The following is a 17,747-nucleotide window of genomic DNA, read 5'->3' on the forward strand; positions in this document are numbered from 1 at the left end:
AGAGGAGAAAACTTTTCCTATGTAAGCAAGAGACTATCAAAAGGAAGCACTTGCCAGCTAGCAACTCTGAAAAGCTGTCAGCTCTCCACAGCACGTCATCTGTAGTAGATCGTAAAAAGCTGTTTGTAACCTGTAGAGTGCAGGCTATGAAATTTAGAGCACAATCTGTAATTCAGAGGAAAACTTTAATTTCTGTCCCTGTGACTGAAAACCACATTCCACATTCTGCATTCTTCTCCTCAAGCTAGCTTCTACCTCCACAAAGCAAGGATCAAAAGTTCACCAATTCAACACCTTTATTGTCCCATGGCTTTTCCTGTCCTCATTAAAGTTCCTTTCTGTCCTATGTGTCTCTGTTGCCTTTTTCTCTTCTCATTCCCCTGCTTACTTCTCCTCATCATTAGAGTCTATGTTCAATCCATTGCAAAGCAAATTGCTTTTCCATGTTGAGGAACATTCCCCAGGAAGCTATTCTGTGTGCAGCTTGTCTGTTCTTCTAATGTGAACATGGTATCAGAAAAGTTTCCTCAGCAATGCAAGCAGTGCTAAGGAACACTGGTGTTTTTGCAACCACAGTGGATTGTCTGTTTTCTCCCCTGACTCTCAAGGCATTACACTTGTTGTTCTCCATGACTGTCAATTAAGATTTTTTGATTCCACCAATTTCAGTGCTTAGCTCATTTCTGAATGTCTAGTATGTGCAATGAAAGTATTAAAGCCTGGGGTGTCAGAGATTGATGAAGCACCCTGTGGCAGTGGTGAGGAACCAGCAGCTAAGAAATCACAACTGTAAGTGATTCTTGTATAAAGAGGCATTTGAAAAATGGGAGGATGACAGAATAGAGAACATTCTTTCTGGTATAAAGATGATGATATTCTGTGAAAATTCCAAACAGGAGATTAGTATTTGGGGGGCTTGAAAGATGCGGGGAGGACATTTCAAATGAGAACTAGGGTGGCTATTCCTCTACAGAAGAGGAGGAGGAAGAGGAGAGGGGAGAAAAGGGGGAAGGGGGAAGAAGAAGATAGAAAAGAAGAAGCAAGAGGAGGAAGAAGGTGAAGAGGAGGAAGGAAAGGAGGAAAGAAAAGAAGAGACAGAAGGGAAGGAAGAAGAGGAGAAGGAAGAGGTTGACGAAATGAGAACGTCATACATGACTACAATACATTTTGATCATATCACACCCTTACTCTTTTCTGACTCCAACTCCACAAGGGATCTCTACCTTACATCCTTCTCTCAAATTCATATCCTTTGTCTTTAAAACTGTATAACCTACTGAGTTCAATTAGTGTTACCCAGTTGTACAGGAGTGTAGGGCTGAGCACTAAAGCATGAGCTGCCCACTAGTGGCCCCGTCACTGGATACAATTGTCTCTCTCTTCCCAGACAAATGTTGGCTGCCCGCATCTTCTCCAGTAGGAGTAGAGCCCTGTGACCCCTTCAGCCATTCATTCTGAAATATTGGCCGGTTTGGTCTTGTGAGTCTTATGCAGGTCACCATAGACATTGAGAGGTCATGGGTGCAACATTGCTGTCATGTCTAAAAGCCACTGTTTTGCAGCAATCCTCCTGATCCTGTGTGGACAAGGGAAAGCCCAGGAGGCCTCAACCCTACACACACACACACACAAAAAAAAAAAAAAAAAAAAAAAAAAAAAAAAAAAAAAAAAAAAAAAAACCTACAGGCAACTAAGGAATGCTGAGAGTGGAGAATAGTCTTCCCCAGGGAAGAGCACACCAATTGGTTGTCCAATACCAAATGGTCAGCCCTGAAAATATACAAACAAGTAACAGTGCACAAACTGAGCAGGTTATATGTAGGAACATGTGTGTGTGTGTGTGTGTGTGTGTGTGTGTGTGTGTGTGTACATACATACATGTAAAAACAATTAATTGAAAAAGAGGCCATGAATTTGAAAGAGAACAAGGAGGCTTTTGAGAAAGGAAAGGGAAGTGAGAAATGATGTAATTATATTATAATCTCAAAAATAAAAGAAACAATTTAAAAAATAAAGTGAAGAAATTGAGGCCAAAAACCAAACAAACAAACAAAACATTAGAAAGGTTGGAAAACCTGAAAGAAGGGAGTGGTTTTCAAGACTACGAAAGATAGAGAACAGCCTTACCTATTGGTAATATTAAAAAAATCCAAGTGTAGGGCTGGAGAGATGGCTCAGGAGTTAAGAGCGCTGACTCTTCTTCCAGAGGACCCGAGTTCAATTCCCAGCACCCAAATGGCAGCTCACACCTGTCTATAACTCCAGTTTCAGGGGATCCCCACACCCATGGCAAAAACACAAATGCACATAAAAATAAAATAAATTTAAAAAAATCCAAGTATATATTTTTAAATTATCCTAGTAATCACACAAAGAGAGTAAATAGAAACATATGTGTTTAATTTTGATAACATAGTCTGACTTAATAAATCAAAACATCTATATGGTGAAAGTCAAAATCATCAGTGATATGCTTTATAGTCCTTTAATCATATGGAGTCTTCAGAATTGTTTGTGCATTTTGTACTTAAAACACAAGTCAATCCAAGCCAGCCATGTGACAAATGTTCCATAGCCATAGCCATATATAGCTACCTGTTTGTTAAGTTGTGTGGGTCTAGAAGCTTCCATAGAATTCACAGAACCTGTACTCTCCATTCTCATACCCAAGAGCTCCTGGTTCCAGAAACTGAGCAAGCTTTTAGCAAAAGAGTTCCCCCAGAGGCAAACTCAGTGATGGGTCCAAAAAGACAAAGTGTCAGATGAGAAAGTTGAGACTGTACAAGGGTCTGTGCGTGACAAAAGGTATGTTCCAGAGATCACAGTCAGAAGTCTTATCTTAACTGGCTCTGGGCTTCCATCCCTCCACAGTCAACCCACCAGCACATACTCATTGTTAGTTTCATCTTAAAACAATTCCCTTGCTCTACTCCTCTACACATGATTATCTTTCTTTCCTTAAAACCAGAGTTGCAGAAGTCAGTTATTTTCTCCAAATTATCACCTCTTGTTTTCCCTTGACTGTACTCGAGGTTGAGTCTGGCCTCCATCTGTCCTCTGAGGCGGCTTTTTGCAATGACAGCAGTCACTGCCATATTGCAAAATCCAACAACCAAATGTACACTCCTCAGAAAATTTAGACAACATTTTACACTTTTCCTAGGGTTTGGGCATCTGCAGGGACCTCTTTCTGCCCGCTCCTTACCTCCTAAGCTGGGTTCTATTTGTCTGATCTCCTAACATTAAAATGGATCATCTCTCAGTCAGGCTGTGGTGGCACACACCTTTAATCTCAGCACTCAGGAAGCAGAGGCAGGAGGATCTCTGTGAGTCTGAGGCCAGCCTGATCTACAGAATGAGTTCCAGGACAGCCAGGGCTACACAGAGAAACTCTATCTCAAAAAAAAAATCATCTCTCATTCCATTCTTCCAACAAAGTAAACTCCAGAGAAAAGGAATATTCTGTATTTTCTCCAATTCTTAACTCCCAATACATAATTAGTGTCATTCATATTTATCCTCAACAGGACTTTTTTCCATGAATTATATAATACACAAAATACCTGATACTGGAAGCCTCAATAAATTGCCCATGAGAAACATCCCTTTAGTTAGCAGGCAAGCAAATCACCTTTGCTTTTGAGACTCAATATAATCTGAGTAAGTTGGAATGAATGACCTTTCATTTATTTATTCCCTCCTACTGGGTGCCAGATACACTAAATGTTCAGTGGGTGAGGATCCATATCATAAATGACACTTGGCCTCATAAACATCACTACCAAGTTAGGATTCTTTAATACGTATTATTTAGGACTAGATTACAGCAGTAGCCTTTTTCATAGTTAATTTATTTTTTGTTTGGTCAACAGTTTCATATGTTTATATAATGGATTTTAGTCGTCTTTCACACACCCCACCAATTCCTCTCATCTTCCTCTGGATCCCTTCTCAACAAGTTCCCTTCTAGCCTCCACATCTTTTCGTGTTGCCTATTGAGTTTAGTTAGTTTCTTGTCCCAGGGTGGATGACAGATTTGTGCAATCTAGTTTCTGAATCTGGGAAGTACACAGAACAACTGTGACCTCTGCTTTGCAGAAAGACAAAGAACCAGAGAAGATACATCTTGCCCAAGCACCACCAGATTCAGGGTTCCAACAGCACTCTTCCTTCTAGAGCCTAAATCTATCTAGACTTTGAAGCGACTCACAATAGAAAGACTTGCTTCTGTCTGTCTACCGGAAAACAGTGTAAGGCATCTGCTTGGCAGGGAAGTCTTTGGAGCGGGGCATCAGCCTGTAGTTGGGCTCAGGCATTCTGCGGTTTAATGGCTAGAATGTGCCCACCACAGGTCAGTAAAGGGTTCCGCGCTAGACCCCTTCTCTCTAGCTCCATCCCCTAACCCCATCTGTATCTTCTGGGCCTGAAGACTGGGCGGAACTTTCACGGGCCGGCAGAACTAATGTCTGCGTGGCCCTCCTCGCGTGGCCCCCTTTGCGGTTGCTCTGGGACACAACCGCAGCAGCACTGGATTCACCAGAGGTAATGAGGGACATATGGAGGTGGCAGCGCTGCTGAGGCAGGTGCTGCCTACAGGAATCCCAGAGCAGGAAGATCTAGACCAAAAGGAAACCCTTTCTACCCTTAGGATCATGACAGAGTAGGGAATTCATGAGCCTTGAACAGACCACATTAATGACTGGCGTTGGATACTACTTCCTGGTGAGTTTCAATTCTTTACTAGCTTCTTTTTCCTCCCCAACACAACCCTACAGGGGATTCTTGTCACTGAGAAGAGCCTTTGAGGGAGTTTATTACATTTTTAAAAGGTCACCTCATAATGGGCAAGTTTTTAACACAAGTGTCTTCCAAAATTCTTTTTGCTATGACTTTGTGTATTTTCTCCTTGTCAAATGTCACTGGGCCATTACTGTGGCAACTGCAACCTTCAGAGTTTGTGGCTTATATAAGAGAAGGAGAAGTTTGTAAATTAAAGATCTAAAGACAATATGCTGAATTTTAGATACAACTATACACAGTGTTTGAAGGAAAAGGGAAAAGATTGGTCAGACATTAGAGTCTGGGGTAGGGGGTGAGGGATAAGGGGGTAGGGGTTGGGAGGAGGATTATCAAAGCCATGTCTAACTAGAAAGCCACACAAAAGATGTATTAACTTTTTGGATGAAGAAAACATAAATTATATCTTATTTGTTTTAGCAAAATTAATATGTTTGAGTATTTATATAATGTATAAACAGCCAGATTTCCAAAATAATGGAACTAAGAGGTTAAAGATGGTTAAAAGGTTATCATTATATATTCTGTTCCTCTTTCATCTCTGATTTTCTCTGGTTTCCCTTCTTCCCACACCAGAAGTTTTGTCCACTCCAGTTCTGTCCTTTAGAAGAGGTAAAACCTAATAATGCCATGACTTCTAGCTTTTACATCTTCTCACTCGAACTCTTCCAGATCATCAGGGAAAGAGTTTTCCCTGGGCCTCCACTAAGTGACTTAGATATCCACATTTGTTCAGACCAGCTAGAATCAAAGAACAATTTTAATGGGTATTAAATACAGAAGTTGAGGGAGGGTTATGACTCCTACAAAATAGGAACTGTTGCCCTTCCTGTCAATGCTAGAAATGATGAGTTATCCTCGTCTTGCTTACTGAACACCCCCCTCAGTTCTAACTTAAAAAGCCTGCCTGTATTCCAGCCTTCTCTGCACCTAGTGTAAGCATGTGGCACAGATTCTTCTAGTCAGGCACCCCAAGACATACTTGAACTTAGATGGCACCAATGATGAGTAATAAACTAAATCAAAGTTATTAGGGGTCTAAGCTTCCTGATGCTGCAACATGGGCATATGAGTGGATGCTAGAGGAACTGATGTGATTGGAGCAGCTATCATTTGGTACTTATCATAGTCTAACTCAAGTTTGATAAATGAACAAAACTTCTTGAGAGGTAAACATTAGTTTTGTCAAGATATTTCTAGTCTGGTGCAAAAGCATCTGTCAGGGAAACAATCAAGTGTCTTTTGAAAAATGAATGGCAGTTGTAGAATTAGAGTACCTCTCAGACTTAAGAATCTTACCCAAGAGGAGAATAATAGTCACTAACTGATTTAATTTATATTGATTTTTGTCCACATTTTTCACAGGAGATATCCTCATATCTCTCTGTTACATCTTGATGAATATGCCACAGAATCGTCTGTGGATAAAAATGGAACTGAGCTTGTTGGGGGTAAGAACAAAATGCTGCTCAAGTGAGTAAGTTAACTGTGAGAGGGTTGGCACTCCTTAACACATGAGGGAGGAGACCTGAACCACCTCTGTATCTATTATGAACTCCTCAAATGGAGGCAAATCAATTACAGTGGCTTCTAATGGTGACATGGCATCAAAATATATACTGAGTCTGGATATAGGAAAATATTCTTTTTATCATCTATCAATTATTTCAATCCTAAGCTGATGAAATGTCCTAAATGAGATGAGCAAATTGTCAGTATGCCCAGAACAACTTGCAGACTACACAGCTCTATGAACAGTGATTGGTTACAAAGGTGCTGTGCTGGTCACATTAGATGACAGACACACTACTGTTTTTCCAGGCAATCCCATGCACTACACACTTTGGCTGTGCAATTTTGCACCATCCACTCATACTGCTGAATGACGGAGCCAGATTAAGAGTTAAATGTGAAAGATTAAAAATTATGTAAGAAAAATCCTAAGCAATCAAAATACACACACACACACACACACACACACACACACACACACACACACACACACACACGTGGGCACAGGGGATCTAGAAGTAAGTTAAGCAAAGTCATCACAATATACAAGGTGAATTATGTTTCTATAAGATAAGAATGAACAGGAAGATATCAGTCCCTAAAGGAAAAAACATATATATTGAAGAAACCATATAGGATTTGCATTTTGAAAATGACTAAATGCTGGTGAAAATACAAATTAGGTTACATCAATAAAAAGACATGTTTATGGCTTGCAAAGCTCAACATAGTAAAAATGTTAATTCTCCCTAAATTGGCATATAGGTTTGGCATAATTCCTATTAAATCTTAGCAATGTCCTATAGATATCGATAAATTACCAAAGACTGTGTGAGAAGGAAAAGAAACCAAAACAACTTAATCAAAGTAGGGGAAATCACACTAGTCGATTTTTTAAGATAATGTCTGCCTTCCATCATCAGATTACGTGATTTTGTTTAAAATAAGGAAAACACAGACAAACAGAACAGAACACACAGTCCAAAACTAGATTCCACAGATACAGCCAACTGATTTGGGGAATAGGAGTTGTTTGTTTGTGTTTTGGGAAGGTGTCTATGTAGCACATGGGGCCTCAAACTACTAATCCTGCTTCCTCGGTCCATCAAGGGCTTTGCAGGTGTGAACCACCATGGTTCAGTCAGCTGGGTTTTTTTTTTTTTTTGAGTTCATAAAAGAACTCAATGGACAGTTACACAGAAGAATAACAAATAGAGATCAAGTGAAAATAGAAACAAAGAGCCTTAATAGACTCCCAAGCTTTTGAGAAATTAGATAAATATTTAAAAAGCTCTCAGAAACAGATGAGTGATCACCAGGAGTTACAAGTGTTAGTGGGGGGCTGGAGAGATGGCTCAGAGGTTAAGAGCACTGACTGCTCTTCCAGAGGTCCTGAGTTCAATTCCCAGCAACCACATGGTGGCTCACAACCATCTATGATGAGATCCAATGCCCTCTTCTGGCCTGCAGGCAAATATACAGACAGCACACTGTATACATAAAAAAAAAAAAAAAAAAAAAAGTGTTAGTGGAAAGTTGCAAGAAAAGGTAGACCTTGAGATGTCTCTGTACTGACAGAATAGGTCTGTAACTTGATTATAGTTGATAAAATATGACAAAATGGCCTAGAACCATACACAGAACATCATACCACAGTTGATGTCCTCATTCTAAAGTTCTGTAAGCATCACTACTGTGGTAAGCACCACCTTTCTTCTTCATTCTGGCCTTCTTCTTGAGGTGTGTTCCCTCTTAAGAGTTAGCTGGAACTGTGACTAAATATGGTGTCTTTTTCTTATAGATTATACAACTAATGACTAGCCTGATTATACAAAGCCTGGGATACTTCTGGACATACCTGTTCTTTTCTCAAAGTTTTGCATTTGGACTGACAAGTGGGTATCTTCCTATCATAGGAGCTTCAGGATACTCACTTTGGGCCTCTTTGTTTGTGAGTAACTTCATCTCTGATAATAACTACTAATGTATTCCTTACATTTCATGGATTCAGATCCAAGCAATGTGTCCTAGAGGATACACAATCCCTGATCTTTAGGAGACCATAACCACATCTACCTGAAAAAGGACAATAGCAAAATGTTTTTTAAAACCTTTAGTTTATTACCTGCAATGTTCTTTCATAATAATATTCTACATTGCTAAAGGAACATTTGATACATTAAGAAAGAACTAGTTTCTTAGCTGTAATATTACTTTTTTTTTTTTTGGTTTTTCAAGACAGAGTTTCTCTCTGGAACTTTGCACCTTCCCTGGAACTCGCTTTGGAGACCAGGCTGGCCTCGAACACACAGAGATCCACCTACCTCTGCCTCCCGAGTGCTGGGATTAAAGGCATGAGCCACCACTGCCCGGCAATAATATTACTTCTTAATAACAGTCTGCATTGTTAAAGAGCCATTTGATACATTACCAAAATTCCTAGTTTCTTACCCATAATATTCTTTCATAATAACAGTCTACATTGTAAAGAGGCTATTTGATACATTTGCAGCCATGATAATAAACACAAGGAACATATATGGAAGACAAAAATCTGTTTGATTCAAATCACCAATACAAGTGAGATGCTAAAGTCATTTCAAAGCGCCCCTGGATCCCATTCCCATTACAGTTGTAACATTAGTGGCTAAAACCTTCATAGCTTTCGTCTCTATAAATATAAATCTTGAATTATTTCTCAAGTTGTTTCCTTAGTAGTCCCCACTAAGGAATTAAGATAATATCCCTCATGTTACAGAATTCTATAATTATCTTGAAGCTTAAATATAGATGTAATGATTGGGTATTAACCAATGTGGTCTTTGCTTCCAGTTTAGCCTATCAGGAAGCTTTTCAATAGCATTACAGAGGAGGCCTTCGAATTACATGGTAAGTCAGAAGACTCAGAACAACTCTGGAAAGCTTTCATTGTCAGTGAAAGTATGAAATTTTCAAAGAATAAATAAAAATTTTAAAATAAAAACAAAGTCAGTGAGGAATTAGCATGCCCTCCAGTGACTAGATATCTACCCAGAAGCTTTGTGGGGAGGGCGGTATTTAAAGTATGAGAAACATAACATTAATTCAAAGAAAGGTGGAGTAGTTATGTCATCTCAGACAATGAAAGCACAGAAATAGTACTATTGCCATACATGAATATTCAAACAAGTTTCATGTTGATAAAGGCACTATTTCTTAAGACTTAACAAACCTAAACTTCAAACTATAAGAAGCAAGGACCAGGGTTATGGCTCACTTTCTGTGTAAGCAAAAGGACCTGAGTTCAGATCCCCAGAATCCACATCAACGCTGGGCATGCTAATATACATCTGTAATTTCAGTGATTCCAAACAAAATGGGAGTCCGAGACAACAGAATCCTCAGGAGGCCCCAGGCTGGCTAGCCTGACATATGCAATTACACACAGTGAAAAAGAGACTCCTACTCAAAGTAGATGAGAACAGACACCTGAAGTTTTCCTCTGACCTCCGTATTTGCACAATGTCAAACATGCACCCCACACACACAGATACATACACAAACATTCATATGTGCACACACACCATATGTGTATGTGTGCAAAAACTGATAGAGTTGCAAAGATTATTTGTAATAACATAGAATTTACCCTCACAATTAAAAAAAACTCAAAGAGAGTGCAATATAACATACAAACATAATTTTAGAGATGTATTTCACATTTTTTGGACAAAACTCTCACTAAAACCTAGGAAGAGAATTTCCTCAACTTGACAAAGTGACATTCAAAAAAATCTATTTCCCTATATAGCAGCATGAGACTGAATGCTTTCCTCTGAGGTCAGTGTGTTTGTTAGATTTTATTGTCAATTTGACAGAGCCTGGAGTTACCTGGGGAGATGAAACCTCAGTTGAAGAATTCCATCAGATGGGCCCATGGCCACATCTGTGGTGCATTTTCTTGGTTGCTAAGTGGTGTAAGAGCACCTAGTCTACTGTAGATGGTGCCATTCCTGGGAAATTTGGTCTGGGCTGTAAAAGAAAGCTAGCTGAGCAAGCCAGAGGGAGCAAGCCAGTCAGTAGTGTTCCTCCATGGTTCCTGTCTCAATGTTTCTGCTTTGAGTCCTGGTCTTTGCTTCCCTCTGTGGTGGACTGTGAGATGATATAAAGCCTTTTTCCCTAAATTGCTTTTGGTCATGGTATTTATCACAGCAACTGAAAGCAAACTAAACCAGCCAGTAAGAGTGAGTATGTGTACAACACTATATGTTGTATAGTGTAGTAAGTCAAGGGAAAAAAAAAGACAAAGACCTTCAAGATTAGAAAGTCAGAATACATGCTTCATCTGAAGACAACCAGAAACATGCTAAAACATCCTACAACTTCCAAAGAAAATCTAGAATAAATTAGTAAGCTAATTTATCAGTGTTGCAAAATATAAATTGGCTGTAGAAAAAAAATAATTGGATGTCTGGGTAATTTGTTGGTACACTTACCTGGTAAGGGAATCACATTGTTCCCAGTACTGAACCCTTCCAAATAAAACTACTATGAATGCTTACCCACAAGTATTATTACAGACATATTTCTTGTTCCTCTTGTAATGGATAATTATCCTTTTTAAAAGAAACTACCCAACTGTTTCCCAAAGTATTTGCTGCCTATGGCATTTCTGTAGCACCCCTCACCAGACTAGAAGTCAAACAAGTGTTCTTGTTTGTTGTATTCAGATAACTGTGGCCAGAAAAACTCAATGTGTAAAACCCCTTCTCCAAGGGACCTTAAAATACAGTTGCTTATTAAGCCTCTTTTTCTACTAAACATTATGGCCCTGGAACCATCACTTTTACATGTAACTAAAACTTCAGGACATGTTTCAACTTTAAGGAGTGAAATACATTAAATTACAAATAACCAAACAATATTGTTGGACTTTAAGGGTATAAAAATAAACTAATGAATGTTTTGTCTAGTTATATTTTTGAAATACTTTGAAAATTTCATACACACATACAGTGTCTTTTAATTATGTCTACTCCCCACTACTTCCCTCTGACTCCTCCTAGGACACCCCTCTCAACCCATCTCCCTTCCAACATCATGTACTATTATTATTATTATTACTAATAGCCCTAAGTCCAATTAGTGCTGACCGTGTTCATGGGCATGAAGTCATCCGCTGAGGTGTGGGCAATCTGCCAGAAGCCATATCCCCAAAGAAAAGTGACCCTCACTCCCTCAGCAGCCACCAACTGTCAATAGCTCCTCAGCTAGGTGGGAAACTTTGGGAGCCCTTCTCCCGATTTTAGAATTCTGACTGGCTTTTTCTCGTGCGGCTCTTACACAGGTGCTCTAAGTTGATAAATGCAACATCCATGTCATGTCTAGAAGACAGCATTTCTCTTCTCCCCTTATCCTCTAGCTCTTGTAATCTTTCCTCTCCCTTTTCCAATATGTCCCCTAAGTACCCTTAGTAGGAAGAGGTTGGCAGAGGTAAGCCATCCATGGCTGAGCAACTCATAGCCATTTATTCTCAACATCTTTACCAGTTATGAGTCTTTGAATTAACCATTACTCACTACAAAAAGCTTCTCTGACACAGGGTGAAATTAGCACCAAGTTATGGGTATAAACATGAATATTTAGAAGGCAGCTTGACAACATAACCATTTAATGAAAGAAACAAAATCAGCAGGTTCCCCACTACAGCCTACGATATCCCCAGCCATAGGCTTTTGATGAAGTTTACAATACCAGACATGGAATCCATCCTGTGGAACAGGTCTCAAAGCCAATCAGAAAGCAGTTGGCTACTCCCATATTAGACATACCACTATTGCACCAGTGAGCATAATGTGCCTGGCAGGTTGGTATTATAGCATGCAATGTCCAGGGCTGAGTAAGACTGTTGGTATCTTTGTTCCATTAATGCACAGTGCATAACACCATTCAGCACCATGAAAGCTAGCCTGTATGGAGACAGTTTCCTAGGCAATTTGAGATAGAATTCTTCATAGCCTTCATTGATTTTCTTTCTGTAAGGGAGAACTTTTCCAAAAGAATAAATGAACTGACATCAATGAACAACATATAAAAGTTGTTAAACATGAAGATACTTTGTTCTTTGAGATAGGTTTCAGACCTAGTCATTCAAATTGTCATACTTGCTGTCTAGATTTATTAACTGGAAAGAAATTATTGTGAATATAGACAAGGAAATAAGTATGAAAATTATTCTTCTTAATAGCAATATTAAATGATGTATCACCTCCCTGGCGTCATATGTGGATAAAGCACAATTATTCAGCAACATTATAAAGCATGAATTGTCTGGAGCATATGTAGCCTGACAAGCATACACATGTGGCCTGGGGAATGACCTCCAACAGTGTGTAACTCCCTAAATCATGAAGAAAAACTCTTCACATTGAGCTAGATAGCACCTGTATGCCAAGAAAATTCCCTAAATTTTACTTTCCTGCTGTCCAAGAACCATAGCAATCTCCTAGAATAGTAGGTATCTGGTAATATAAAACTGTGTGGTGTTGTGAAATTGTCAATATCGTGTGTATATTCTTTATATTCTATTTACATTTAATATGCATTCAACTTTCTTCCATAGCCTGAAAAACATCTAATGCACAGACTGCTTCTTTTCTGTCTCTTTATCTATTAATTCAGCACAAAATAGGCATTCAATCAGATACCAGTAGAGAAACAAATACATGCACAACTCATCAAAAGTTTTATTATCCCCCAAATTGTTTGGTCCTCCTAGGAGCCTAACCAATCTGCAGTTCTGACAACCTTTCTAGTGATCTCACTATTCTAGAAAGATTAGAATTTTTATAGTTCTACAAGAATACACTTGCCAGAAGTGAATATGGAATAGTTTCCAATGACTGGACAATACTTTTTAATCTGTTCTAGCTGATTTGGACTATGACAATGAACATCATAAGCATCTTTGCAACACTAATAGGTGTGTTTTTAATATCAATCGAACTGATGATGACTGCAGGTTTAGACTCTCCTTTGTGGCAGCACGTAAGTACTGGGTTTCTGAGAGAAATTCTTCATGATTTTAGAATTATGCCTTCAGTGAGGATCAAAATATTCAAGTATTAGTCAAATCACCAAGAGACCTCCATCAGTTTCCTCTTGGGCATATGTGCCTACTATTAATGTGATACAAGCTACATGTTATAGTTCAAAGTCTAGATGATTAACTAAAGTCTTAAAAATATTAATACATATCTTTTATTGATGAAGCATTGTAGTCAATCCTGATTCCTCCTGGTTGCTATGATTCATTTATGATTGGCAGCTCATTCTTCCTAGGTACTCACATCTCTAAGACCAGTTTTCCCAAGGCTTTAAATAAATTTGCTAGAGTAAGACTTTCCTCTTCCAAGAATGAAATGGCACCCATATGGATTTATATTATCGATATAGTCATGATCAAGGAAAGTACTGTAGTCGAGAGCCTTCATCCAGAAACTGATGGAAACAGATGCAGGCCCACAGCCAAACATTAGACCAAGTTCAGAGAATCCTGCTGAAGAGATGGAGGAGGAATTTTAGGAGCCAGATGGGTCAAAGACATCACAAGAAAACCCACAGAAACAACTAACCTGGCTCATAGAAACTCACAGAGTCTGAACCAACAACTAGGGAGTCTGCATGGGACAGACCTAAGCCCTCTACATATATGTGACAGTTGTGCAACTTGGTCTATTTGTGGGACTCCTAACAATGGGAGCAGGGGCTGTCCCTATGCTTTGTCTGGCTCTTGGGAACCTATTCCTCATACTTATTACCTTGCACAGCCTAAATACAAGGGGAGGTGCTTAGCCTTACCACCACTTGATATGCCATGGGAAGCCTGACCCTTTCTGAACAAAAATAGAGAAGAGGGGGTTGGGGGTGGAGTTGGGTGAGAGAAAGGGAGGATAGGAGTAAGAAGAAATGTGGTTGGGATATAAAATAAATTAATTAAATTAAAAATAAGAAATTGCTGTAGTTTACAGAGTGAAGCTTATCTCTACAAGAGATGTAATTTGGAAGGCTCATATACTCAGTTCCATTTGCACAATGCCATGTGGACACTCTTATGTTTCTGCATCTGTCTGTCAAAGGGTCCATGCAGAACTATTTAAGGCTGTTTGTGTTTGTGTATCTGTGGTGTGCAGGTGGAACTAGGAACATAGGCACACTTAGTGACTTAGGTTTGTTGGTATGAAGAGAAAGGATGATGAAGACAGAGAAGAAAGAGATGCTAAGCAAATTATGTAAGAATTTGAAGCCATGGTATTGAATTCTTGTCTATGGACTATTGTCCTTCTATTCTATGCCCACGGCTTTACAGATGCCAAAACAGCTGGGCTTTAAACCAATACCTAGAAACCACATTTTTTTAAATTGATGCCGTTGGATATTGCTTGTATCTAACTTCCTAACCTAATTAAGAAAGCTCTCCTTACTTCAACATATGAGAGTTATGGTTAATAGACTAGTTCCAAAGTATATATGGGTTTGTAATTAATCATTACCTTTTTCTTATTTCTATGTATCTTTGAGAGAAACTTTATAATAAATGAATATGGATATAGATAGAAGCCTATGTATCTCTTACTCAATAAAGAAGCAACATTCAAAATGTTTAGCTATTTGCTCAAAGTCATAGTCACCTGAAGAGCATTTATGCTGATCAAGGCTAAATTCCAAGTCACCTCACCACAGTAAACACAGCCTTAACAAAAATCAATTTAGTGACACATTAGAGGGCCATTTTATTGATATAGGAAATACAATTCCCCTCTAGTATCATTTACTAAATAATAGGGGAAAGTGTCATTATAGATACTTACCCATTAAATAAATCCTATTACACCAAACCTCAAAAGTAAATGTATCTCAATTTAATCTTCTCCAGAGGCTCACTATCCTTAAGAAAATATGCTAGTTCTATCCACAACAACAAAGAAGAAAATATAATGATTCCCATTATACTTTTGGCAGAAATGTATCAATTCACCATCCTCAATAACTATTAATTATCATATGATCAAGTACACGCATGAATTTTCAGCTGCTGAGGGTATAGGATACAGTACAGATATAGGATATCTTTTCATTTTTTTCTCCTTCCTGCAACACAACTATACCTCTGTGATTTTTAGCATTAAAAAGTAAGAGTTTAGAAAATGCTCTAGTTTGCTTTCTGATGTTGTGATAAAACACTAACCAAAATCAACTTGTAAGAGCAAAAAGTGTATTTCAACCCACACTTCCAGGTCACAGTCCATCACTTAGGGAAGTCAGGAAAGAAACTCAAGCAGGTACTGACGCAGAAACTGTAGGGGAACACTGCTTACTCACTCACTCTCAGACTCTCTGTTTTGCTCCATGCTAGCTTTCTTACACAACCTACACTCACCTGTCTAAAGATGTTGACATTCATAGGGGTTTGGACCCTGCCACAGCACTCATCAATCAAAACAATTCCTCACAGACATGGACACAGGCCAGTCTGACAGAGAAATTCTTAGTTGAGGGCCTCCCTTATAAAGTATCTGGAGATTGTGTCTAGTTGACAATAAAAGCTGACAAGCACAAGAGCCTTCCTTCCTTTGCTATTTCATGAAATTAATTTGAGTTGTATTGATGTTAATTCTCCTCTGAAGTGCTGGTAGAATTTTGTAGTTAATCCATGGGTGTTTCTTAGAAGACGTTTTATTACCTCTTCAGTCTTGTTTCTGGTTGTGGAGATGTTTCAACTATTTCTTTCATTTTGATTTAATTTTGATATGTTGAATGCCTCTAGATAATCCTCCATTTCCTTTAGGTCTTCCAAGCTTGTGAAATACAGGTTCTTAAGGCATGTCTTTATGGTTTCTGCATTTTGTTGGAAAGTATTGTAATGTCTCTCTTTTCATTTCTGTTTTATTAAGTATTCTCCGTCCTTCCTTTGCTTAATTTGACTAAGGGTTTGTCAATCTTTTTATTTTAAAGAACCAACTCTTGATTTTATTGATTCTTTGTATTGGTTTTTGTTTATTTTTATTTCCTTGATTTTATTGCCTTATTTCCTGTTTTTTTGGTTATTCCTAGCTACTGTTTTGGAGTTTGCTTTGTTCTTTTTTCTTCCAAGGTTTTAAGGTGAATTATTGAATTGTTAACTTGAGATAACTTTTTTGATGTAGGCACCAAGTGCTGTAAACTTTCTTTTTAGGACTGTCATATTTTTACTTTCATTCTATTGTAGGGATGGTTTTTACCTCCTTCTTGATTTCTTCAATGACACAATTATTCAACAATATGTGGTTTAATCTCCATGAGTTGACATACTTCTTGAAGTTTTTATTTCTGTTGATATCTAGCTTTATCCCTTTGTGGTCAGATAGAACATGGGATTTTATTTCAATTTTCTTATATTGGTTGAAATATGTGACAGATTTTGGAGGAAGTTCTCTAGGCTGCTTAGAAAAAGAAAGCATATTGTTTAGTGTTTGAATGAAAGTTCTGTAGATGTTAGGTCTGTTTGGCATCTCACCAGCACTGAGGTACAAGAAACATTGCAGAAGAATTAGAATGTAAGAGCTGAAGGATGGGGAGAAGTGCTGTGAAATGACATCTTCTGGACATGATATGGCTGTCATTATAAAGAATTCATAGCATCTGTGGTTACCTGCACAAGATCTATACAAGATCCAGCCAACTAAAATTCTGGCATAGACAGGGTAGATGAACACCAGGTCCCAACCCTTTCTAAGGAGCTATTGGAAGCAGAAAATTGCTGTTGGAAGTAGAATCACACTTCTGTAAGGATATGGCCACTCGTCTAGTGGCTGGCTCCACACATATGCATATAGGAACTATCAAAAAAAGACATGAAATTAGGAGGGGAAATTGGGAGTTGGCATAAGAGGAGTTGAAGGGATAAATGGGAGTAGATAATATTTCATTGTATACATATATGACATTCTCAAAAATAAAGAAAAATATTAAGTAAAGACTGTATGTTTTCTTTTGGAGTACAGAGAAGTGGTAGGATGCTTACAGAATATCTCTTCCTGTTCACTATCTTGGAGATGCTTGTGGCATCTGTAGTAACTGAGTGGACCTATAGAGCAAGATACACAGAAGAATAAAACAGTGAGTCTATCATTTTTCCTTCAGTGAACAGAAGCTACTAACTTCTGTGATGTATCCTGTTCAAATAACTTAGAATTAAGCATAAGTAGTGTCATCTCTAAACTGTGGATAGAGGTAGGTGAAAATATTTTGCAAAGCTGTTTGGCACTAAACAGCTCTTTCTATAACTGAAGCTAAATAAATTATACTATATGAAGTGAGTGGGGCTAAGGATGTAGCTCGGCAGTAGAGGACACATAGCATTAGTGAGGCTCTCTGTCTGATAACCAGAAGAAGCACATGAAAAGATGTCGGGGTAGGTA

General features: G+C 38.5%; 1 protein-coding gene across 1 annotated transcript; it reads left to right on the plus strand.

Annotated features, from left to right (window-relative positions):
• Positions 1–6,194: 6,194 nt before the first annotated feature.
• On the plus strand, positions 6,195–17,441 carry LOC128123784 (membrane-spanning 4-domains subfamily A member 13-like). Its single transcript, XM_052760091.1, has 5 exons — positions 6,195–6,248; positions 8,111–8,260; positions 9,142–9,198; positions 13,219–13,335; positions 17,331–17,441. The coding sequence occupies exons 1-5, from the start codon at positions 6,195–6,197 to the stop codon at positions 17,439–17,441; spliced, it is 489 nt and encodes a 162-aa protein (XP_052616051.1).
• The last annotated feature ends 306 nt before the right edge of the window (positions 17,442–17,747 follow it).

The sequence above is a fragment of the Peromyscus californicus genome, unplaced genomic scaffold (assembly GCF_007827085.1).
Source record: "Peromyscus californicus insignis strain IS unplaced genomic scaffold, ASM782708v3 Scaffold_4__1_contigs__length_199733344, whole genome shotgun sequence".
Classification (NCBI taxonomy): Eukaryota; Metazoa; Chordata; class Mammalia; order Rodentia; family Cricetidae; genus Peromyscus; species Peromyscus californicus.

What these genes read in the sequence shown, in the direction of transcription:
- LOC128123784 (XM_052760091.1), top strand. Translation starts at nt 6,195, where the DNA reads ATGAATATGCCACAGAATCGTCTGTGGATAAAAATGGAACTGAGCTTG. An exon ending in TGGAACTGAGCTTGTTGGGG is followed by an intron (nt 6,249 to 8,110) that starts GTAAGAACAAAA and finishes TTTTTCTTATAG; the next exon opens with ATTATACAACTAATGACTAG. An exon ending in GGAGGCCTTCGAATTACATG is followed by an intron (nt 9,199 to 13,218) that starts GTAAGTCAGAAG and finishes AATCTGTTCTAG; the next exon opens with CTGATTTGGACTATGACAAT.